This window comes from Chionomys nivalis, chromosome 7 (genome assembly GCF_950005125.1).
Source record: "Chionomys nivalis chromosome 7, mChiNiv1.1, whole genome shotgun sequence".
NCBI classification, from domain to species: Eukaryota; Metazoa; Chordata; class Mammalia; order Rodentia; family Cricetidae; genus Chionomys; species Chionomys nivalis.
In genome coordinates, this window is record NC_080092.1 from 58,117,602 (window position 1) to 58,143,175 (window position 25,574).

Genomic DNA, 25,574 nt, shown 5'->3' on the forward strand with positions numbered 1-25,574 from the left:
GCTGCACTATATTTACTTTCTCTGGTATCTTTTGTTTTGTTTTATTGATACAGGTTTCTCGGTGTAGCTCTGTCTGTCCTGGAACTCACTCTGTAGACCAGACTGGCCTTGAACTCACAGAGATCCACCTGCCTCTGCCTCCCAAGTGCTGAGTTTAAAGAACATGTGCCACCACTGCCCAGCTGATGTGTTGCATTTTCTTTATTTATTCATTCATTCATTCTTCTCTCATATGTTACATCCTAACTTCAGTCCCCTCCCCCCCCCCTTCTATCCTCCCAGGCTCTCTCTTTCAACATCCCTTCCCCACCAGATCTCCTCTTCCTGTTTCCCTTGTTACTTAGCCTCTCTGGGTCTATGGATTGTAGCATGATAATCATTTACAGCTAATACCACTTATAAGAGTACATACCATGTTTATCTTTCTAGGTCTGAGTTCCCTCAGTATTTTTTCAAGTTCCATCCAATTGCCTGCAAATTTCAATGTTGTTATTTTTTTAGCAGCTGAATAACACTCCAATGTGTAAATGTACCTCATTTTCTTTATTCATTCTTCAGTTGAGGGACCTCTAGGTTGTTTTCAGTTTTGGGCTATCACAAATAAAGCTTCTAAGAACATAGTTGAGCAAGTGTCCTTGTGATAGATTTGCGCTTCCTTTTGGTATATGCCCAGGAATGGTGTAGCTGGGTCTTGAGGTAGACCTGTTCCCAGTTTTCTGAGAAACCACCATATTGATTTCCACAATGGCTATACAAGTTTGCACTTTCACCAGCAATGAAGGAGTGTTTCCTTTACTCCACATCCTTGCCAGCATGACCTGTCATTGTGTTTTTAATCTTAGCCATTCTGACAGGTGTAAGATGAAGTCTCAGAATCATTTTGATTTGCATTTTCTTAATGGCTAAGGATGTTGAACATTTCTTCAAGTGTTTCTCGGCCATTTCACATTCCTCTGTTAAGAATTCTCTGTTTAGCTCTGTACCCCATTTTTAAATTGGATTATTTAGTTTGTTTCTGTCTAGTTTCTTAAGATCTTTATATATTTTGTATATTAGTCCTCTGTTAGATATGGAATTGGTGAAAATTTTTCCCATTATGTAGGCTGCCATTTTGTCCTATTGATGATATCCTTTGCCAAGCTTTCCATTTCATGAGGTCCCATTTTATTGTCGATCTTAGAGCCCGTGCTATTGGTGTTCTATTCAGGAAGTTGTCACCTATACCGATTCGTTCAAGGCTATTCCCCCACTTTCTCTTCTATCAGGTTCAGTATCTGATTTTATGTTGAGTTCTTTGACTCACTTGGACTTGAGTTTTGTGAAGGGTAATAGATAGGATCTATTTGCATTCTTGTACATGCCAGCATCCAGTTAAACCAGCACCATTTGTTGAAGATACTTAATTTTTTTCCATTGTATATTTCTGGCTTCTTTATCAAATATCAGGTATCCATGGGTGTGTGGATTTACAGCTGGGTCTTTGATTTAATTCCTTTGATCAACCTATCTGCTTTTATGGCAATACAATGCAGTTTTTATTACTATAGCTTTGTAGTACAGCTTAAAATCAAGGATAATGTTACCTCCGGAAGTTCTTTATTATACAGGATTGTTTTAGCTATCCTTGTTTTTTTTTTTTTCCATATGAAGTTGAATATTGTTCTTTCGAGGTCTGTTTAAAACCAAGAAACTCAGCTGTGGAAATGGCTCATCAGGTTAAAGCATTTGCTGCGCAAGCCTGACCAGCTGGGTTAGACCTGCGGGAGCCACAGTGCTGCACAGGACTATCTCTGAGCCACGCTTGTTGCCATGCATCTTCAGGTGTCCTGTTGGACCTGCTCACAAAGATCTCAGCAGTGCTTGTTGACCGCTGGATTCTCTCACAGGAGGAGCATGGAGGATCATGGAATCCTCACGCGAGTACTCAGCCACCCCTCCCAACTAGTTGTATCCGATTCTGCCCTAAATGTACATAGGTCTCAGGAAAAGTCAGGCGGAGAAGGAACAGGGGAGGGGTCTCTATCTACAGAGCCATGAGGGAATCATCATCCGTGCTGAGTACAGACCTTCCAGGGTGGCTACTTTAAGGTTACCGTAGTCTCATAACCTCTCATCCATTGCTCTGTACGTGAAGTTAATAAACTATTGATTTTGCACAATGAACTTTAATAAGAGTCATGCCTCAGATTGTTGTTGGGACTGTAGGAGGATGAGGTAGACTTTTTTTAAATATGTTTTTTATATTTGGGTAAGGAATTTTAGCAACACTCATAAATGTGAAAGGAAATAATTGACTCACAAAGTTTCCTCATACCCAAGCTGTGATACACATATGCGCCCCCCATAATAATCAATTTTTAAAAATTAAAAAATAAATTCAAGAAACTGAATCTCTGATAATAGAAAAGACAATATTACAAGTGCACAGTAAGAACCATAAGTGGATAGATTAAGCTATATACAGTAAGTAATCTTTAAGTAGAATAAGGATTAGAGACACATCCAGTGACAACTCCACACAGAAACTCAGGGTTTTCCTCTGAGCATTGACTGGACTATGTTTCTTCAAAAGTTCTTGACTGAGGACATTTTATTTTTCAGAATTTTATTTGTTTTATCAAAATTTAAATCAAGCTTTCTTGTCTCTGAGGAAGCAGCTCATTTGGTTGTTTTGGTTTTACAGTACCAGTGTTGGACATGCTAGGCAAGCATTCTACCACTGGTATGTCCCCAGCCTCCTTCCCACCTGCCTCTTTTAGACAGCTTCTAACTATGTAGCTCAGGCTAGCCTAGAATTAGGATCCTCTTGCCTCTGCCTCCCAGGTACTGGGATTATAGGCTTGCATCAGTGTGCCAGTATGATTTTATAATAGTTTAAGGAAAATACTTAGGCTACACAGATTTCAGCAGTTAAGAACAAGTACTGCTTTTACAGAAGACCCGAGTTCCGTCCTCAGCTCCCACATCAGGCAGTTCAAAGCCACCTGCTAACTCCAACTCCCAGGGATTAACACCTTTTAGCCTTCACACTCATGTGCACCCATAAACATAATCTAAAACACACACAAAAAAAACCTTGAAAATGGTGGATTTTCACAGAAATTTCCTTTTGCTTCAAATGATAGGCAAGAAAGTTTTATTTAGGTTTTCTTTTAACCCTGTCATAATAAGAGTATGATATGACTTTGATTTCAATTGCAGTTGTTGCATACTTCATCTAACTTATTATTACTTTACTGCTTGTTATGTTTCTATAAAGTATGATTAAGTTGAATTTATGTTTTGGCTCCTGATTCCAACCAGCATCATACATTCTTTCCTTGTTTTCTGTCCTGTTCCTTTGCTTACATGTTCAACTAGCTAGTCACCAGAATTGGTGGAGGTGCTTAGCGATGACTGTGGGTTCTTGCTGCTTCCTCCCTGAGAAGGAGGAATCCAATTCCTCACCCTCCAGGCTGTCCTTTACTGCATCAAGAAAGTGTGACATAAGCGACACTATTGCTAGCTCCAGGCCTGGCCTTTTAGAGCCTTGAGCTGCTATGCAGGAAGCCAACCCTGAAGCTACTCTCCTTGAGGAGGCCCAAGCCATATTAAAAATCATGTTAGGCCCTGCAATGGACATCTGCAGTGGATCCCAACTTTATAGCCATCCAGGTTAAGACAACAGTCATGAGAGTAACGCTGCTTAGGTCTATCATTTGTGCCCATGTGCTGTACAACATCTAGCTAAGTATTCCTTGAATTCATTTCTTACAAAGCAAGTAATAACCCGCAACACTGGTTTTATCCCCATTTTCTTTGCTTTTAGGAATAGTCTAAGCCTTCTCTAACAAGTAAGTCAAATGCTACAAATAGTATTTGTATTAGGAGAGTTTATTAGAGATATAGAACCAACAAAATTTACACACACACACACACACACAAGCATGTGCACGGACACACTCTGGAGAAGTACAGGACCAGGCTCTCGAAACAAATGAGAAATCCAGTGCTGAAATCCTGGAAGCTCCCTGGAGAGCCATGTTGAGTCCATACTGAAGGACTGGATAAGGTGGAGTTTGTTGTCAGTAGATGGCAGCAAATAGAAAGGAGCTTGCAGGCCATTGCTTGCTGCTGTCTTCTAGCTTCCTTTATTGAGTTGCGATTTTGAAGGTGTTGCCCCCCCCCACTTGCTCACCTTCCCACATATTAATCCTTTCTGAAATGCCCCCAGCCCCGCCCCCTACACACAGATGCATTTCACCCGTCTTAGAAAGCTTTAAATCCAACCATGGCGACATCAAGCACAGCTTTCTCAGTGCTTTCACAGAGCAGAGGCACAGCACTATCGTCAGTTCCAAAGTGCACATTTCCTTTCAGAAAGACATCCGCCCCCCACACACTGTTAGTTTATAGCCAAGAGAAGAGACAACTGATAATCTGTCACATTGAGTTAATGTATAATCCAGTTTCTTGGCTATAGAATGCCATGTTAGGATACCTAGCATTATAGTCCCATAGCAGCAATACTGCTTGATAGCCTTAACCTCTAATATCTGCCTTTGTCTCAGAAATCCACAGCTACTCAGTGTTCCCAAAACTTACTAAATTGTTTTTCTTTTTTTCTTCTTTGTGCCTTTGCCTGAAGTAAATTAGCTCTTAACACTTAACAACAGCCCACTAGTTCAAGCCCAACCTAAAAGTTAACTTAAGTAAAGAATTTTCCAATCCTGGTTATTTCTTCCTTTGTGCATATATATCCTGTGTGTGTGTGCGCGCGCACACACACACACACACACACACACACTAGAAAACTGCTCTAGCCCAAGTGAGGCAATTTACATTTTTAATGGAACCTTCTCCCTGAGTTACAATGTGAACTATCCAGGGATAAGGACCAAATTTGTTTACTGGCTAGAACATAAGACTCTAAGTAGTTAGTTGATATTGAATGAATGAATATACAATGAAAACAAGTGAATTGTCAGCTTAACCAAAAGGAAAACCTAAGTATTACTTCCAGACTTTAGGGCACAGGTCACCTCCTGAAAAAAACCAATAGCAACAACAAAATTCTTGTATCTTGTTAGAGCTAAAATGTTACTAACACATAGTTTTTATTTGCTGAAAATGCATAGCCAGTTGGTTTCAAGTATTCATCTGTAACAAATTTAACCAGTTAGCCACTCCAGTCCCATCTGTACATAGGGCATTGTGCTAAACAGATGAGATTAGGCATGGTGCTTGACCTTTAAAAAAAAAAAAAACGTACAGGGCTGGAGAGATGGCTCAAAGGTTAGGAGCACTGTCTGTTCTTCCAAAGGTCCTGAGTTCAATTCCCAGCAACCACATGGTGGCTCACACCATCTGTAATGAGATCTGGTGCAGAATACAAGTATATATAATAAATAAATAAATCTTTAAAAAAAAAGAAAATAATAAAGAAGGACTAATTGTTACTTGGAAATTATATTAGGAAACATTTAAATGTCCCAGTTTGAAGAAATTCTGTACTCCTCAAAAAAAAATTATTCACAAAAAAAACTAACATAATTACACAAATAAAATCTATAAATTCTTCAGTAAAAATACATGAGGTGAAGCTATATGTAATAAGTAATATATATGAATCTAGTGAAAATGATGTTTTGTTTTTAAAGAACAAGTGCCTAGGATGTCCTAAAGCCTGATCTCCACATTCTTAAAAATCAGACAAATATTTATTGTAATAAAATTTGAAACCATTTAACAGTCAAAGTAAATGATACATTAAGAATATAGGCATGAACCAATAAGATGGCTCAATGGAAAAAGGAGCTTACCTTCAAGACTGATTACCCGATGGTTGGATGTGCTGACTCACACCTGTGACCTCAGCACTTGAGATTGGCTGAAATAGGAGGAGTTCTGTGACTTCTAGGCCGCCCTGAACTATAGAGTGAGAAGAAAAAGAATGGGTTGATGGATGGGCAGAATGAATGGATAGATGATGAAACAAGTAGAGAAAAATGTTAATGATAAAATCTAAATTGTGGATATACAGGTTTACTATATGACATTTCAACTTTTCTATGTATTTGAAATGTTCTTACAATAAAATTGAATGGAAAATAAGAATATTATAAGTATTAGCAGAATAGTTGCATCATGAAGTAAGACAAATCAGAAATAAATATTTAATATAACTTGATGCACGATTAATAAAAACTCAGAGACAGATATTGGGGTTCGGCCAGGCGATGGTGGCACACACCTTTAATCCCAGAACTTGGGAGGCAGAGACATGCGGATGGATCTTTGTGAGTTCAAGACCAGCCTGGTCTACAAGAGCTAGTTCCAGGACAGGCTCCAAAGCTACAGAGAAACCCTGTCTCGAAAAAGCAAAGACAAAACAAAACATAAAAACAGATATTGGGGTTCCACCTGAACACTGAAAAGCAAAACAGCCAGTTATGGGCTCTTACCTCTACCTCAGTCTGAAATGGTGATCCTGCCTTCAGGAGTCTCAAAATGAGACTGTCTGAGAGCTGTCTCCTCTTGTTTTATATTCCTCTCTAAGGCTGGAATTAAAGGCATGTACCACTGGGATTAAAGGCATTCACCGCCTGGTTTCTGTGGCAACTAGTGTAGCTACTGGGATTAAAGGTGTGTGTTACCACTGCTGCCTGGTCTATAAGGCTGACCAGTGGGGCTGTTTTACTCTCTGATCTTCAGGCAAGCTTTATTTATTAAAATACAAATGAAATGCCACTACAATAACTAATTCCTAATGTAGGCCAGGCATAGGTAAATGATAGTTTCCAGTCAGGCAGAAGGGAATATTCTTGTGGTTTTAATTGTAACATCACCCTATGAGTTTTCTTGGGCAACTTATTTTCTTTTTGTGAATTTTGTTTTCTTAAGATAAAACAGTTATTAAATTTTCATAAGTTAAGATTCAATTATGTTATATACCACTAAGGATACTACAGTTTTACTATTATGCAGTGTATTTATTGTGTGTATGTGTGTACTTATGAATGTGTACCACAGCACACATTTGGAAAAGAAGCAACAGTGCTGGTGTCAGTTCTCTCCTCCTACTATCTCATGCTGTCAGGCTTAAGAGGAAGGCGCTTTACCTACTAACCCATCTCAGCAGTCCTAATTCCATGTGTCTAATTATATTTATTTATCCTGTCACATGTTCTTACCTATGATTAATATATTCCTATCAATCCTTTGAGTTTTTCCTTTTATTGAAAATAGATTTTTTTCATACAATATTTTCTGATTACAGTTTACGCTCCCCCTATTCCTCCCAGTTTCTCTCCACCCCACCCATTTATATCCACATCCCCCTTCTGTCTCTTATTAGAAAACAAGCATCTACGGAATAATAATAAGATAAAATACGTAAAAAACAAATCAGAATATGACAAAACAATCAAACAAGAAAAAGAACCAAATAAAAAGCATAAGAAATGCGTATAGATGAAGAGACACACATACACACACACAGGAATTCCTTAGGTACTTAAAATAGGGAGAGAGAGAGAGAGAGAGAGAGAGAGAGAGAGAGAGAATGCCCTGATTTAGCATTACAAGACAGAGAAAGATGTAGTTGGGTTTGTTTTGTGTTGATCATTTACTGTTGGGATCTACTACCAGTAAGAATGGTTTGCTTTCCCAGAGAGACTCCCTTAGAGAAAATTAATTTTTTTTATTTCCAAGTGGCTATCAATTGAAGATAGTTTCTGGGTTAGGGATGGAGTCATGTGTCTGCTTCTCTGTTCAGCTCTAGGATCCCATCTGGTGTAGATCCCAGCAGGCCCTGCGCATGCTGCCACACACTCTGTGAGTTCATATGTGAGCCAGCACTGCTATATCTCTGTTATAGAAGGCTTTGATTTCTTAGTGTTCTCCATCCTCCTCGTTAAGTCAGTAAGGCTAGGTATGGTGGCGCACACCTTAATCCCAGCACTCAGGAGGCAGAGGCAGGCAGATCTCTGTGAGTTCAAGGCCAGCCTGGTCTAAGAGTGAGTTCAAGGACAGCCAGGGCTACACAGATAAACCCTGTCTCAAAAATTAAAACCAAATCAAAACAACAACAACAACAAAAAGATACTATATTTAATGTGTCATACATAGTGCCTGGAACATTGTAAGTGCTCAGTAATTGAGTAGCCATTGTGTTGATGGCACTGGCGGTTTTCCATAAGTACTTGGAAGGTTTGCTCATTGTTTAGATTGTTTTTTGTGGATCAAAATCATTAGGTCATTTTTATAATGTTTATTGGTGGTAATATGATGAGTGCTTATTTTAAAGTAACATAACAATACAGAACATATTTGGTTGGTGTTCAGAGGTAATTATTTTAATGAGTAGCACTTTGTTTTCAGTAAAATTTGTTTATAAACTGTTACTGATACTTCTTCCCAAAATAAATTTTAATGTTATCAGATAGTCTCTTCATTTAGTACAAATCATCTTTTGTGAAGAAAATTAATTTAGATGCAGATCAATATGAATAACATTATCTCTGCATTTAAAAATTAGTTAAATGTCATTAGTTATGAGACCATTTTAATTTTTTGTAATTTCTGTTTATACAGGAGGCTGACAGTGGGGAGGAGGAATGCCGGTCGCAGCCCAGAAGGTATGTTTATTTATTTCATCGTATGTCATTTATGTAGTTATCTCTTTTTTCTAAATCTTCATGAGTCTTGCTGAATTAGTTTGTCCTGATTTTACAAGATGCTCCAATGATACTTAAAAAAATGAACTGCTGTTTTGTGTAGTGACTCCTACCTGTAAATCTCAGGACTCAAGAGTCTGAAACAAAATAATGGGTATGAGGCCAGCCTAGGCTACTTAGCCAGTCTCTGTCTCAAAAGCAAACAAACAGGGCTGGAGAGATGACTCAGCAGTTAAGAGTGCTTGTTCTTCCAGAGGACCCAGGTTCGATTTCTACCACCCATGGGGCAGCTCACAACTACCAGGGCATCTAAGGCCTTTTACTATCCTCTGTGGGCACCTACACATATGTGGTTCACATGCACATACCCAAACACCAACAAATAATTTTTAAAAAATCTAGATATGGGCATGAGAGAAGACTTGGTGGTTAAGAACATTGACTACTCTTGCAGAGGATCCAGGTTCAATTCACAGAACCCACATGATGGCTCACAACTATCTATAACTCCAGTCCCAAGGAATCCAACTCCCATTCTGGCCTCTGAGCACACCAGCCACTCACATGATGCACAGACATACATGTAGACAAAACCCATACACAATTAAAAATTTTTAAATTTAAAAAAATTACTTTTTAAAACTAGATAAATACTATTTTTAAAATGAATAAATGGAACTGCTTTAAGAATCCGGTTACTCAGAAAGATTTCAAATGGTTGATTGTTTTTCAGTGGTATGGAAGGCTAGTTTGGGCACTGGAGATGTAGCTCAGCTGATAGAGTGCTTGGCTAGCATGCTCAAAATCCTGGGTTTGATTTCCTGGCACTGCATAAGTCTGCATCAACAATTGAAGCATTTAGGAAGTAGAGGTGGAATAATCAGAAGTTCAGGGTCATACTTGGCTAAATAGCTGGTCTGAGGCTAGCCTGTGCCACATAGGGAACCTCTGTTCTGCACATTTCTAGCCATTTACGTGTTTACGTCCTCTAAAGTCAATCAAATGATAAGCCATTCTATGTGACATATACAATGGATACAATAAACTTGCTTATTATAAAGACGCTAACCAGCTAAAGTGAATTTTATTCATCCATAAAGAATAAAATTATGTCACTTATAGAACAAAATGCATGAACTGGAAATCTTCATGTTAAGTCAAATAAGCTTGGATGCAGAAAGACTATCTCATGTTCTATATGTGTGGAATCTGGATTTTAAAAATAAAACTAAAGTAGAAGAGTGTTTGAGAAGAGGAAGGGAACAAATAGGAGTGTGGGACAGGGACAAATGAAATATGATCAAAGAAAGTTATTTACATGTATGAACTATAATAATGAAACCAATTGTCTTGTACAATTAGTGTATGCTAAAATAAAAAAAGGAAAAATAAAAATTGTAAGGTATTTATTACTGCTAGCATACCATAACTTAAAAGGGAAATGTAGTTCTTTTTCTTTAGTAACTGATGTTATTGGCAACATTTTTCCTGTCGTGACTATCATATAAATGTTGGCTTAGAGCTTAATTTCTCACTTTCTTAGGAAAGATTTGGCAGTAAAATCTCATTTTGCATAAAACTCAGTAGACATTGTACCAGAAGCATTGTAAATGTTACTCTCATTAGAATTTTATTTATTTTAAAGCTTTTAATTAATTAATTTTTTAAAAGAACTGTCTTTTCTCATTTCACATAATAATCCTAGTATCCACTCCCTCCCCTCCTCCTGTTCTCTCCACTCCCCCCCCCAAGGCTGCCCATGGGGAGTCAACAAAGTCTAGCACATTGCTTTGAGGCAGGACCAAAGCCCTCCCTACTATAGCTAGGCTGAGTAAGTATCCCTCCAAAGAGAATGGGTTCCAAAAAGCCAGAACAGGCAGTAGGGACAAATCCAGGTCAGTGGCCCGCAGTCTGCCCCAGTCACACAGCTGTCACCCACATTCAGAGGGCCTAGTTGGGTCCTATGCTGGTTCCCTTGCTGTCACACCAGAGTTGGTGGGCTTCCATTAGCTCAGGTAAGTTGTTTTAGTGGGTGTCCCCATCATGGTCTTGACCTCTTTGCTCATATTCTCATACCTCCCACTCTTTGACTGGGCTTTGGGAGCTCAGCCCAGTGCTCCGCTGTGGATCTCTGCCTCTGCTTCCATCAGTTGCTGGATGAAGGTTCTATGGTGACATTTAAGATAGTCATCAGTCTGACAACAGGGCAAGGCCAGTTCAGGCACCCTCTCCTCTATTGCTTAGGATCTTAGCTGGGATCATCCTTGTGGATTCCTGGGAATTTCTCTAGTGCCAGGTTTCTTGCTAGTCCCATAATGACCCCCTCTATCTCTTTCCTTCCCCCATCTCAACCATCCTATTCCCTCAAGTTCTCCTCTCTACTCCTTCACTTCCACCCTCCCTTCTTCCCCCGACCCCATGCTCCGAATTTTCTCAGGAGATCTTGTCTATTTCCCTTTCCCAGGGGGATCTGTATATGTTTCTCTGAGGGTTCTCCTTGTTACTTAGCTCTCTGGGGTTGTGTACTATAGGTTAGTTATCCTTTGCTTTCCAGCTAGTATCCACTTATAGTGAGTACATACCATGCTCATCTTTCTGGGTCCAGGTTACCTCACTCAGGATGTTTTTTTCCTAGTTCCATTTATTTGCATGCAAATTTCAAGATGTCATTGTTGGCCTGGAGAGAAGGCTCAGAGGTTAAGAGCATTGCCTGCTCTTCCAAAGGTCCTGAGTTCAATTCCCAGCAACCACATGGTGGCTCACAACCATCTGTAATGGGGTCTGGTGCCCTCTTCTGGCCTTCAGGCATACACAGACAGAATATTGTATACATAATAAATAAATAAATTTTTTTTTAAAAGATGTCATTGTTTTTACCACTGAGAAGTACTCCATTCTATAAACGTACCACATTTTCTTCATCTATTCTTCATTGAGGGGCATCTAGGTTGTTTCCAGGTTCTGTCTATGATAAATAATGCTGCTTTGAACATAGTTGAAAATGGGGTACAGATCCAAACAGAGAACTCTCAACAGAGGAATCTAAAATGATTGAAAGACACTTAAGGAAACGTTCAACATCCTTAGCTATTAGGGAAATGCAAATCAAAACGACTCTGAGATACCATCTTATACCAGTCAGAATGGCTAAGATCAAAAACACTAATGATAACTTATGCTGGAGAGGATGTGGAGTAAGGGAATACTCCTCCATTGCTGGTGGGAATGCAAACTTGTACAGCCACTTTGGAAATCAGTATGAAGATTTCTCAGAAAATTGAGAATCAACCTACCTCAAGACCCAGAAATATGCACTCGTGGGCGTATACCCAAAGGATGCTCAATCATACTACAAGGACATTTGTTCATTAGAATTTTAAAAATAATCCAAAACATCCTTAATATTTCCTCATATATCCAATCTAAAGATCGAATTATCTCTGGGTATTAATTTGAGGTTACTCAAGCTTTACATATTGTCTTGGAATTCATGAGAGTAATTTTTCTTTCAAAAGAATTACATAATTATGAAACAGTAAAACTTAAATCTTGAATTTATAGCACTGAACTGTCAAGCCATGAAAAGCCATAAAGACCTGTTTTAAAGTTATTAATAATTAATTTGTTAATATGATCACAAACTTAAGTTTACATGAAAAGGATACTTGCACAAATATGAAATTAAAGAAAAACCTAGTGGTCCCATTTAAAAATAATTTGCCAGTCTAATTTCTTATCTTCAGTGTATTTGCCAGTCTGTTTTTAAGTTTTTATCTAACTTAAAGTGAAGAAACTTTGTTCCTTACAGTTAAATGCTCCTTATAAAGGTTAAGTTTTGTGTCTTTGGCTACTGAAGATCACTCTGGCATTCTCTATCAGTTACCATAAAGCAAACCAGCCTTGAGTGTTTTCATTTCATTCTGGTGACTCAAATGTGGTTTGTAGTAGGAAACTAAATAGTAAATTCCCTTGCTAGTAGAATAAAGGACAGTTACAAACTACTTGTTTTTATTTTAATTTTTAAGACTTATTTTATGTGTTTAAATTTTTTCTGCATGTATGTAGGTGTACCAGGTGTGCGACTGGTACCCCATGGAAGTCAGAAGTACCCTGTGGCGTGCACCACCACCACCCGGCTATGTTTTACCACATGGCTTGGTACCTTTTCTCAGTACAGCATGCCCATCTTACTTCTCTCTGCATCTGCTGGTGACTCCTCACTCCACCCTTCTTCCTCCCAGCATTCTCAGTTTGGGCCTTCTGCCTAACCTTATCTTGTACAGCTATTGGCCAATCAACTTGTTTATTAAACCAATTATAGCGACATATATTCAGACAGTGTAAAGGACTATTTTACAAATAGGACAAAGGAAAACCTATTATAAATATGAGCTGAAAGTTAATCCTAATCTTTTATTTTTTAATTTTTAAATAATCTCCTCATTAGGAAAAAAGTTAAAAATTTAGTACAAGGAACTTCTTCCTGATCACTTGAGATGCTTTGTCCAACTCTTTTTTGGTTTTAGGAAACAGAGTGATAATGTTAACCTTTCATAGAGAAGCCAAATATTTATTGTGCTTCTAGCAGGAGAGATAATGGGTAGATTGATGGATGTCGGGATGGATGGGTAGATAGACAGACCTCCTATTAGAAGTAAAGCAATCAGTCAGCAGTCCGGCTAATCCAACAATGACTAGCTGTGAATGGAAACCCCAAGAATCGAGTAGCTGCTCAGTTCCACAAGGCTGGGTGTCTCAGCTGGTCTGCTGTGTGTGCTGGAATCCCAAAGAAGTGATAGAATGAATGTGCTCGCAAGGCTCCTTCTTCTATGTCCTTATATAGACTTCCAGCAGAAGTGACCCAGATTAAAGCTATGTCTTCCCGCTTCAAGATTTGAGTTAAAGGGCTGGAGAGATGGCTCAGCAGTTAAGAGCATTACCTACTCTTCCAAAGGTCCTGAGTTCAATCCCCAGCAACCACATGGTGGCTCACTGCCATCTGTAATGAGGTCTGGTGCCTTCAGGCATACATGCAAGCAGAACTTTGTATATGTAATAAATATTTTAAAAAAAAGACTTGAGTTAAAGGCATGTGTCTTCTCACCTCAAGATCTGGATCAAAAATGTGAGTCTTCCTACCTCAAAGGTCTGCACTAGAAGAGGATTCACCCACTTCAAACCAAGCAGGAAAATCGCTCACAGATGTGCTCTCCATTTCTGGATTGTAGTTCATTCCAAATATAGTCAAGGTGACAACCCAAAATAATAAATGACAAAAAGCAAGTTGAGGAAGAAAAAGTTATTTGATTTACACTCCCATAGCCTATCACTAAAGGAAGTCAGAACAGGAACTCAAACAGGGTGAAACCTGATAACAAGAACTTATGCAGAGGCTGTAGATGGGTGTCGTGTACCGGTTTGCTCCCCCTATCTTGCTCAGCCTTCTTTCTCATGGAACCCAGGAACACCAGCCTAGGGGTGACCCCACCAACATGGGCTGGCCGCACCTACATGGGCTGGTCCCTCCCACATCAATCACTACTTAAGAAAAATGCTGTACAGTCTTGCCTACAGCCCAATCTTGTGGATGCATTTTCTCAGTTGGAATTCCCACCTCTCAGATGGCTAGTATATGTGAAGTTGACATAAAATTAGCCAGTACACTATCTAATCAAATGAGATTCCAAACCTACAAGTGTTTTTTATACATACAAAGAAGTCATCACAGAAAGTGTGCGTGCCCAAAAGTGTAAACGAAAGGCCAATGAAAAGACCAGATTTTAGTTCTATCTAACCTCAGCCATGTCCTTGTTTGTAAATGAGAATGCCTTCTGCACACCTATCTTTGTAGGATTTCTGTGGGCTAAAGTAAATCAGGAAACTTTAATAAATAATAAGCACCCAACATTAAGTCGGAGATGTAAGATGGTGGTACTTTTACTATGTGTCTGAATTATTTTCCATTTCTATAAACTGGCATTCCAGTTTCCGTAACTTTGTGTTATAAGTTAACCTCTTATTTCGACAGAGCTAAGACCATTCACTAAGGAAAAGCAAGAGAACAAATTGTGACACTTCATATTCTAAAGCATTAAATTTAGTACTAATCTAGATTAAATTAGAAATGAAAACTTATTTCTGGATCAGTAGGTAAATCTGTTTTAATCATTATTACCAAAAATGACAACCGTTGGATGCCTTTTGGAAAGCTTTGTTTAAAAGAACTGATTGTGACTCATTCACTGTGGATATTCATTGAAAAAACATTCATGCATTTGATCTGTTACTACTATTCCATGGTTCTGAGGCAGAGGAACATATTGATAAACATAACTACCAGACTGTTCTAGAGTTAAATTCTCACTGAGAATTTCCTCCAGTTAAGCAGACATATATATAGAGAAAGGGGACCTGTTACCAATTACCTAACCCAGCCCTAAAACAGCTGTCTGCTGACATACCAAACAAAAGTCAGGAAATTTAGAAACTCTAAAACACGAGGTGTTTGTAACCTACTTGTGCTTCTAACAGCTCTGGCCTCTCAGTGCACAAGTCCTCACCTCGCCCTCTCACAGACCCTCCGCCTCCCTTCCACAGCACTTCCAGTGCTGTCGCCATATATTATAGTTGGTCAAGGACAGTCTCTGTCCTCTTCTTGATTATTGATTAGATTTTTAATTTAGACACCTAGAACACAAATCTCGTAGCTTCTCATCTTTTTTCAGACTTTGGAAAAACAGATTTTAAGCTTCTTTGAGAACCTTGCCTCAACAACATAATAAAAATCTTTTTATAAGGAGAGACATAAAGTCAAAGTACTTATTCTTAGAATATTTTAGTCAATAGGTACTAGAATTATTCCTTTTTAAATTTTATTTGTAATGTATTATTTATTTTGAGACTGGATCTCTCTGTGTAGCCCTTGCTCTACTCAAAAACTTTATGTAGACCAGGTTGGCCTGGAACTCACAGATTTCTGCCTGCTTTTGCCTACTGCTGGAATTAAAAGCATGTGCCACCAAAGCCAGCCATTCCTTTATTTATAAAGAAGATTATGGGGACTGGAGAGATGGCTTAGCAGTTAAAGAGTACATACCACTGTTCCAGAGCAACAAGTTCAATTCCCAACATTCTCATCCAGCAAGCAACCCCTGTAACTCCAGCAGATTCCTTATGGCCTTGTAATGCAACCACATGTGGCATTCACTTAAACACACACACACACACACAAATAATTATAATAAAAATAAATCTTAAGATTTTTATTACTGTGTATATAATGTAGGTGTAAGTGAATACATACCCTGGTGCACATGTAGAGGTCAGAGGACAACTTTGTGAACTCCATTTTTCCTTTCACCTTTTATATGGGTTTCAGGGATGGAACGCAGGTTGTCAGCATTGAGCAACAAGTACTTTACCTGATAAGGCATGTCATTTGCCTTGTATTATTTATTTCTTTTTGTTTGTTTGTTTTGTTTTTCTGAGACAGGATTTCTCTGTGGAGCCCTGACTATCCTGGAACTCACTCTGTAGATTAGGCTGACCGCAAAATCACAGAGATCCACCTGCCTCTGCCTCACAAGTGCTGAGATAAAAGATGTGTGCCACAGCCCGGCGGTGGTGGCACACGCCTTTAATCCCAGCACTCAGGAGGCAGAGGCAGGCGGATCTCTGGGAGTTCGAGACCAGCCTGGTCTACAAGAGCTAGTTCCAGAACAGGCTCCAAAGCTGCAGAGAAACCCTGTCTCAAAAAACAAACAAACAAAAAAATGTGTGCCACCACCACCCAGCTATTATTTCTTTTCATAATTATAAAAGGAATTCTTCCAAAAATTATTGATGTCTACAAAAACAAATCTTTGTATCACATAGTTCACAAATCTCCCAGCAACGTCACTTGACTCATAGCCCTCCTGCTTCTATCTCCTAAATGCTTCAATTCTAGGCAGGTTAGGCAGGTGCCATCATGAACTTTGACACTCATTATATAGGGGTCTGGAACAATCTTTTCAGCAGACACCTTGGGCAATGATAAGAAAGGGAGCAACAAGCCGGGCGGTGGTGGTGCACACCTTTAATCCCAGCACTTAGGAGGCAGAGGCAGGCGGATCTCTGTGAGTTCGAGACCAGCCTGGTCTACAGAGCTAGTTCCAGGACAGGCTCCAAATCCACAGAGAAACCCTGTCTCGAAAAACCAAAAAAAAAAAAAAGAAAGAAAGAAAATCAAAAAAGAAAAAAAAGAAAGAAAAAGGAAAAAGAGTAATATGATGATGAGCATTGTGCTTACATTATTTAAACATATGAGACATGGCTGTTAAAAGTGCATAATTGTATAAGCATGTGATTTTTGCACATCCATCTCACTTCAGAGTAAAAGTCATAGCCAGTGAAATGCCATCAGGGAAGTTAATATGTGAGGCTCAGAGATAATGATGACACTCTGCCAGGGCTGGAGACCTGACCATTCTAAACAAACTGCATAGCACTAAACTGCTTGAGGAAGGGCCGAATCAGTCCTGCTGCAATTTGAACTTTTGGCTCCCGCAAGTCTAGTGCAAGCTTGAAAGGAAAAATAAAGCCCTTGCCTCCTGGGGTGTATTCCAGGCCCTTTCCGGAGTTATCTGTATGAAAAGCCGTCACCTACAGAGCAAGAGCAGCAGGTAAGGAGTGAGGCAGTGAAAGGCGAAAAGGAACTTTAGGAACTATGTCTTTTATCAAGTGAGAATTACACTCCCAAGGACCAGAACCTCAGTAATTAATGTATAGGTTCCTTGGGAAATATTTGTCTCTAGAGCTTAATGTATAACTGTAAAAAAAGACAGCCTCCAGAAAGATACAGTGGGCTGTGTTATAAAGGCTCAGTCATTCAACCAGAATGTGTACTGGGCTACTTACTCTGTATTCAGTCCTCGACTGGCCATGTTTGATTAGCTTCTATAGAGAACAATTAGAATATTCATATACAGTTCATATTTTATCACGTGACTTCAGTTTATATTATGTGGAATATAGGGAAGTTTTTGTCTTTGTTTTGCCTTTTTTTTTTTTTTTTTTTTTTTTTGAGACAAGGCCTTGCTATTTGCTTTGGCTGGTCTGGATCTCAATATATGCACCAAGCTGACCTCTAACTTAAAAAAAAAAAAAAAAAGATCTTTCTGCCTCTACCTCCTTAGTGCTAGCATTAAATTATTTATGTGTACATGGTGTTCTGCCTGTATGTATGTCTGTGCACCACATTCACGTCTGGTGCTCAAGGAGTCCAGAAGAGGGCATTGGGTCTCCTGGAACTTGAGTTGTGGATAGTTGTGAGCCACAATACAGCAGCTAGGAACTGAACCTGGGTCCTCTGTAAGAGCAACAAGTGCTCTTAACTACTGGTCTATCTCTCTAGCCCCTCATATTTTGCTTTTTGAGACAGTCTAACAGTGGCATCAAACTCGCAACCCTCCTACTCAGATGCTAGAGTGCTGGGATAACAGGTGTGAACTGCCATGCCCATCTTGAATACATTCTAAAGGAGTGATAAACAGTTAATGCCACCCAATAAACCTTCAGCTTGATCACTGGACCTAACCGGAAGACCTACTTTTTTTTTTTAAGGTTTATTTATTTATTTATTTATTTATTATGTATACAGTATTCTCAGTACTACATGTATGCCTGCAGGGCAGAAGAGGGCACCAGATTTCATTACAGATGGTTGTGAGCCACTATGTGGTTGCTGGGAATTGAACTCATGACCTTTGGAAGAGCAGACAATGCTCTTAACCATGAGCCATCTCTCCAGCCTGGAAAACCTACCTTCAAACCCTAGCTCTGAAATCTATTACATAAATTTATGTCCTTATCTTCTAGACCTCAAGTTTCTTCATCTCAGAAGTAAAGGTGATGATAACAGGCTTTCCTTACCTAATACAAATACAGTGATAAAAATCTTTATGCCAGGCACTTGGCATTCTTGCATATAAATCATGGTGGTGCATTCCTATAAGCCTGGCACTTAGGAGGTGAAGGCAAGAGCATCAGAAAGTTTGAGGGCAGCCTGGAGTATATGAAACACTGTTTCAAAACAACAAAAAGAATCCAGTGAGGGTTTCTAATTATTAGAGGAACTGAAAGATGAAATAGGCCTCAAAATATATATTATATATGGATAACTTGAAAGTTTAGATGAAAGTGGTCTTAGATAGGAAACAGTTTGAACACTGAAAATAATGCTTGAAGACAGGAAAGAACAGAAACCACCAAATTAGCTGGGTGTGGTGGCGCAGGCCTATAATCCTAGTGCTCAGGAGGTTGAGGCAGGAAGATGTTGAGTTTGCATCTAGGTCAGGCTACATACAGAGACCTGTCTTTAAAAACAAGCAAAACCAGATCAGCAAAATGGCTCGGCAGGTAAAGGCACTTTTTGCCAAGACTAAGAGTCTGAGTTCAGATCCTAGGATTCACAAGGTGGAAGAAAAGCACCTTCTCCCATGTGTTGTACTCTGACCTCCATGCGTACACCATGGAGGTGTACATCTCCTCCAGTCTCTCCCCACTAAAAAAAAAAAAAATTTTTTAAAGAAAAGCAAGTGGTAGAGAGATAAATCAATCCTGAAGCCAGGATGACTAGCTGGGTTTGAGATAGTGTTATGGAAACTGGAGAGGTGGCTCAGCAACTTATAGAACTTATTGCTCTTGCAGAGGACCAACCCAGCACCCACATGGTAGCTCACAACTATTCTAGGGAATCCAATGACACCTTCTTCTGATATCCAGGGACACTGGTGGCTTGAATAAAAATGTCCTCCATAAGGCTCCCATAGGCCCTTAGAGAGTGGCACTATTAGGAGGTGTGACCTTGTTGGAGTGGGTGTGGTGTTGCTGCGAGTGGCTTTGAGGTCTTAGATGCTCAAGTCTGCCAGTGTATCATTCTTTCTTCCTGCTGCCTGTGGATCCAGATGCAGAATTCTCAGTTGCTTCTCTAGCACCATGTCTGCCTATACTCCACCATGCTTCCCACCATGACAATTATAGAGTAAACCTCAGCACTGTAAGCCAGCACCAAGTAAATGTTTGCCCTTATCAGAGTTGCCATGGTCATAGTGTCTCTTCACAGCAATAGAAACCCTAACTAAGACTGACAGCAAGTACCAGTGATGCACAAACATACACATGAAGGCAAAATGTTCATACACATACAGTAAAATAAATAAATAATGATGTGTATGCTTAGACAAATTATTTAACTACTCTGAACCTCATAAAGATAATAATTCAATAAGAGTTATTTTGAGAATTGAGATAATACAGCTAAACTTTTAAATAAAGTTCAATTTATTTATTTTGTGTGTATAAGTTTGTGCCTGAGCCGTGTATGTACACCACCACAATTGTGCCTGGCGCTCACAGAACTAGAAGAGGGCATAGATTCCCCTGAAACAAGAGATAATGGATAGTTAAGAGCTGCCATATGAGTACTGGGAACCAAACCAGGGTCTTCTGCAGGAGCAACAGGTGGTTTGAACTGCTGAGCTACCTCTCCATCTCCAACACATGTACATTTTTTTTTGTTTTGTTTTGTTTTTGTTTTTCGAGACAGGGTTTCTCTGTGGCTTTGGAGCCTGTCCTGGAACTAGCTCTGTAGACCAGGCTGGTCTCGAACTCACAGAGATCCTCCTGCCTCTGCCTCCCGAGTGCTGGGATTAAAGGCGTGCGCCACACATGTACATTTTTAATAAAGCACACTGGATGTCAGTGCAGCAAGTATTAGCCTATCAGTTATTATTTTCCTCTTTCAAGAGTGACTACTCTCCAATTTGTTACTCCCAAATTCACTTCCAGTTTTTCTCTATCTCACTCCATTCTCCTACACTCTTAGTATTATGTTGTGATTGACTCATTCGCCTATATTATACAGTATGAGGGTTAGAACTGATTGTATTTTAAATTAACTTTTTTTAAGATTTTATTTTGCATGTATGAGTGTTTGCTTGCCTTTATGTGTGCCTGGTGCCCAAGGAAGCTAGAAGATGGTGTTATATCCGCTGGAGTTGTATGCAGATGGTTGTTGGCCTCCATGTGGGTGCTAGGAACTGAACCTGGGTATTCTACAAGAGCAACAAGAGCTCTTAATTGCTGGTCATCTCCCCAGCCCCATTTAAAAATATCTATAAATTTATATTATCTTTAAGGTAGTTTGAGGAAGAACATGCTATGAGGACTATAGTAGAGTTATGGGAAATTGGGGCATGGAAATGATCATATTTCATTATATACATGTACTAAATTCTCAAATAAAATTATAATAAAATGCATTGTATTTATTTAATTATAGTTGAAGTGATTCTTTGGAATATAAACCATGATATAGTTCCTAACAATGTTTTCTCTTTATAATCTTGTATTTTTTTTTCTAGTTTCATTTGATGGCGTACTTACCTTTCTAATACATTACACAGTCCTGATGTAGTGTGTGTGTGTGTGTGTGTCTGTACATGAACATGTAGCATTTGTGTGTGCCTATCTCTATGAACATGTAGAGGTTGAAGGACAACCACAAGTGTCATTTTCTCAGGTACCATCCACCTCCTTTCCTCTTTTCTCCTCTCCCCCCCCCTCCTTTTTTTTTCCTTTTTTGTTGTTTGAGACATATTCTCTCACTGAGCTGAAACTCAGTACAGTAGGCTGCCAGCCAATAAGCAGCAGGGATCCTCCTAACTTCAATTACCTAGTATCAGAATTACATACACTGGCTTTTTTTTTCTTAATATGGTTTCTGAGGATCAAATTTAGGCAAACACTTTACTGACTAAACTTTCTCTTCAGTACTCAGCGTACTTTGTTTTAATGTGATAGGCAGACTGCAGCATAGAAAACCCATCTTGGGGGGCTGGAGAGATGGCTCTGCGGTTAAGAGCATTGCCTGCTCTTCCAAAGGTCCTGAGTTCAATTCCCAGCAACCACATGGTGGCTCACAACCATCTGTAATGAGGTCTGGTGCCCTCTTCTGGCCTGTAGGCATACACACAGACAGAACATTGTATACATAAGAAAGAAAGAAAGAAAGAAAGAAAGAGAGAGAGAGAGAGAGAGAGAGAGAGAGAGAGAGAGAGAGAGAGAGAGAGAGAGAGAAAGAAAGAAAGAAAGAAAGAAAGAAAGAAAGAAAGAAAGAAAGAAAGAAAGAAAGAAAGAAAGAAAGAAAACCCATCTTGGGCCCTAAATTAGTTTAATAGATCATGGGTAGGAGAGACCAAAGATTCCATGGAGAAACCCTTTACTGAAGGCAGTTAATTAATATCTACTACATCTTAAGATATTGAAAACATCTTTAATTAACTCCGGCTCCACCTCTAAGTACCCATGAACATATATGTTTATATGCATGCACAAATTTTTGGGAAACTACAAAGTCTACCATTTGTAAGGTCCTGGATTTAATCCCAGTAACAACTGACTCTTCTTTCCCTCCAAGTGTAAAAGCGTGTTCAGTGATAAAAACTGGAAACAAATGTCTATCAGCAGAAAATTGTTTAAACAAATTATATATGGTCATATAATATACTCCTTTAAAAGAGATAGGTAGGCCAGGTATGGTAACACTTGCCTTTAGCCCTAACATGGGAGGCAAAGGCAGACTGAGCCCTTGAGTTAGAGATCAGCCTAGTCTAAATAGTGAGTTACAGGATAGCCAGGGCTATGTAGAAAGTCCCTGTCTCTAAAAAAGAAAACAAAAAAATAGAATTAGGTAGATTTATATAATCGTGGGAACATACACAAGATGTAATGATAAACAGTAGCAATAAGTAAAATAAAACACATCATACCATTATGTGTTCATGTTTATCATGTGAACATTCTAAAGGGTAGCTACATTCATATTTGCATATGTGAAGAAATTTTCTGAAAATAATTATTCTAATTACCTGTGAGTGACATGAGATGAGAAAAATAACATTTCTTTTACCTTTCTGAATTCTTGTGGTTGGGAGTAACACTTACCATGTGTTGCTGTGTCTTTTAAGTAGTTTAAAAAACAGAATGAAGAAATAGAGCAGGAACTAAATAGTTAATGTTTTGTGAGATGTGTTGAATGTGAAAAGTGATCCATAAATGCCTATTGTTTTTACTAAACAATAGAAGTGTGGGGCTTGTGTAACCTGAAGAAAGCAGTATTGCCTCGTGTCCTTGTGCAGGAGCATATGGTGGCTAAGACCAGGGGGGATGAATGCTTTAGAGAGCTTTTCTCCGGTGTTGATATGCAGATCTCCTCTGTGTTCCACATTGCTCTTGTGTGGGAAGTTCTAAGTATATGACTATAAAGGCTCAGTGACATTGTTCAACTCAAATGTTTAAAACTATTGTCAGGTATTTAAAACTAAACACCCACCAAACATGACTGCTTTTCAGAGCAGCTGTTAACATCGTGGTGTTTTGTATTGTTTAAAGAATGTCTTCGACTAAGTGTGTTAAGATAGCTCTTAGTCCTGTGTGGACAACAAACCTGAAATTGGGAGTGTTATCTTGAGAGTTTTGTCCTGGCATTTTACAGATTAACAAGAGACAGCAGGTTGTGTTACTCCAGGTAGTAAGATTTTTGTTTTGTATCTTTTTAAGTGTTGGTTTTCTTCTCTTAGATACTCAAGGGATTAATTTACTATTTATTTCTCTATACCAAGCCCTTAGAGAAAATGTAAAAACAAAGTAGGCCCTCTGCTTAGTATAATCATTTTTCTTATGATCAAGTGCTTAAAGAATATAGTTGCATAAGTTAACGCTATTATTTGAAAGCTTAAAAATAGAAAAATCCAGCAACCATTGCAGGTATCAGATGATGATAGACTGTGATAATGAGTTCCCATGAGAGCTGCCTTATGAACAATGACAGTGAACTTCCCAAATGAGATTTTGATGCATAAAGATGTTTGTATGTATTTCAGTTTTCATTCATTTCATCAACTTTTAGATAATAAAACAAATAAATAAAAGTAGTTTCTGTTATTGGAAACTGAGCAGTTTATGATAATAAAAACTTGTCATGTTGTCCACATAATACTTTCGTATGTGGATCTTAAAAAGAAAAACGATTATTTTTTCTGTATGTGTATATGCACAGAGATGAGAGACAACTTGCAGAAATTCATGCTGTCCTTCTACCATGTGGGGCTGAACTCAGGTCAGCAGCCTTGGCAGCAACTGCCCTGAACCACTGAGCCATTTCACTGGCCCTAGAACTTTCTTTTTTTAGACAGGTTCTCACTATGTATCCCTGGTTGGCCTCAAACTCACAGAGATTCTCCTGCCTCAGCCTCCTGAGGGCTGGGGTTAAACATGTATGCCACCATGCCTAGCCCTAGAACTTCTTATACTATAGTCATAAGCACTTTTTAATGTTTATGGAAAAAACAATGAAATTCATGGTACATAGTGGGCCTTAATATACCAGACATTAAAGCCAAAGAGTAGATCGTTGTGCTAGGTATAGATATTGTTTTTAATTAATCCCCAAAGTAACTCCATAAATTAAATGCAAATACTGATGCCTCAACTCTATTTATTAGTTCTAAAACTAGAGTTTTTAACTGCTGGTCTCTATTGATTTGAACTAGGTGACTGTCTTAAGTGTATTAAATATATATTTCATGTTTCAGAGACTCTTTGTATCTATTTGTTAGCTTGTTTGTTTTTTCAATTACACTTATTTATATTGTGTGCATGAATGTATGCACGCATGTGTGCACATGTATGGGCATACCACAGCACCACAGTGCCAGTGTTGAGGTTAGAGGATAACCTGTGGAAGACATTTCTCTTTAGCCATGCGTGTCCCAGGGACTGAACTCAGGTTGTCCTGCTTACTGAGCCATCTCTCTGGCCCTGCTTGCTTATTTGAGATAAGAGTTTTCCTGTGTAGTGCAGGCTAACCTTGAACTTGTGATCCTGCAGCTCCAGCCTCCCAAGTGCTAGATTATAGTAGGCACACACTACTACACCTGCCTCCTCAGTATCTTTAGTTGGGATGAGAAAAGTCTCTGTATGATTTTCAACTCTCAGAACAAATTTGGAAATTTTTTTAAAGGTCTTATTATACCATTTTACAGATGAATTAAGTGACATGATCAAAGTCTGAGTTTGTTAAGTGACTATTAGAACTAGATTTATGCCCTCTGAGATGTTTCTAGCCACATCTAATTTGCAATTAATTCAAATGATGTTCCCAGCAGCAAAAGCATGACTACATCTTTCAGTCACATTGCAGTGCGCCTCTAGGTCTAGAGTGCAGTCGAGTAAGCATGCAAGTCTCCAGTGTTCATTGTTTTAAGTAGTTGAACCTTAGTGAGAGAAATATGGACACGTAAAGTACTTTATGGGACAGTTCAAGGGACATCTGTGGTACTTTAATTTTTTAAATGCTATGAACATTTTGAACCTTTGAAAATATATGTCACAAATGATATGACGAAACTCACTTTACATCTTTTAACTCAAGTACAAAGAGTAGAAAGAAAGAGGATAGTTTTTCTTCACAGACTTGGTGAAATTAAAAAGAAACAGGAAAAACAGAAAGCCCCTCTAATTTGATATAGAGTATGAAACTAGCTTAGTTTATTTCTTACTGTTCAGTCTAATTTGGAAGAATTTTTTTTTTAATTTCTTTAATTTTCTTAGGTTTAGAGAGCTTGACTGTGGAGAGAATAAGGGATTAAATTGAACAGAAACTGAAATGATTGACATTTTGACCCTACAGACTTAAAAGAAAAATGTGTTCATCTTTTAAAAACAGACAGTAGCAGAATCTTTTCTTAAAATTTTCCCAGTTTAAAGTGATAGCTTGATTAGCTGAGTGATGGTGGCATACCCCTTTAATCCCAATACTCAGTAAGCAAAAGCAGGGGGTTTCTGTGAATTCGAGGTCAGCCTGATCTACAGAGT

General features: G+C 38.7%; 1 protein-coding gene across 1 annotated transcript in view; it reads left to right on the plus strand.

The window, feature by feature from the left end:
* Ssh2 (slingshot protein phosphatase 2) overlaps positions 1–25,574 on the plus strand; it is a 238,147-nt gene that overhangs the window by 84,853 nt on the left and 127,720 nt on the right. The window contains exon 2 of the mRNA XM_057774283.1: positions 8,575–8,618. Within this exon, the coding sequence (XP_057630266.1) occupies positions 8,575–8,618 (44 nt within the window). The remainder of the gene's footprint in view (positions 1–8,574; positions 8,619–25,574) is intronic.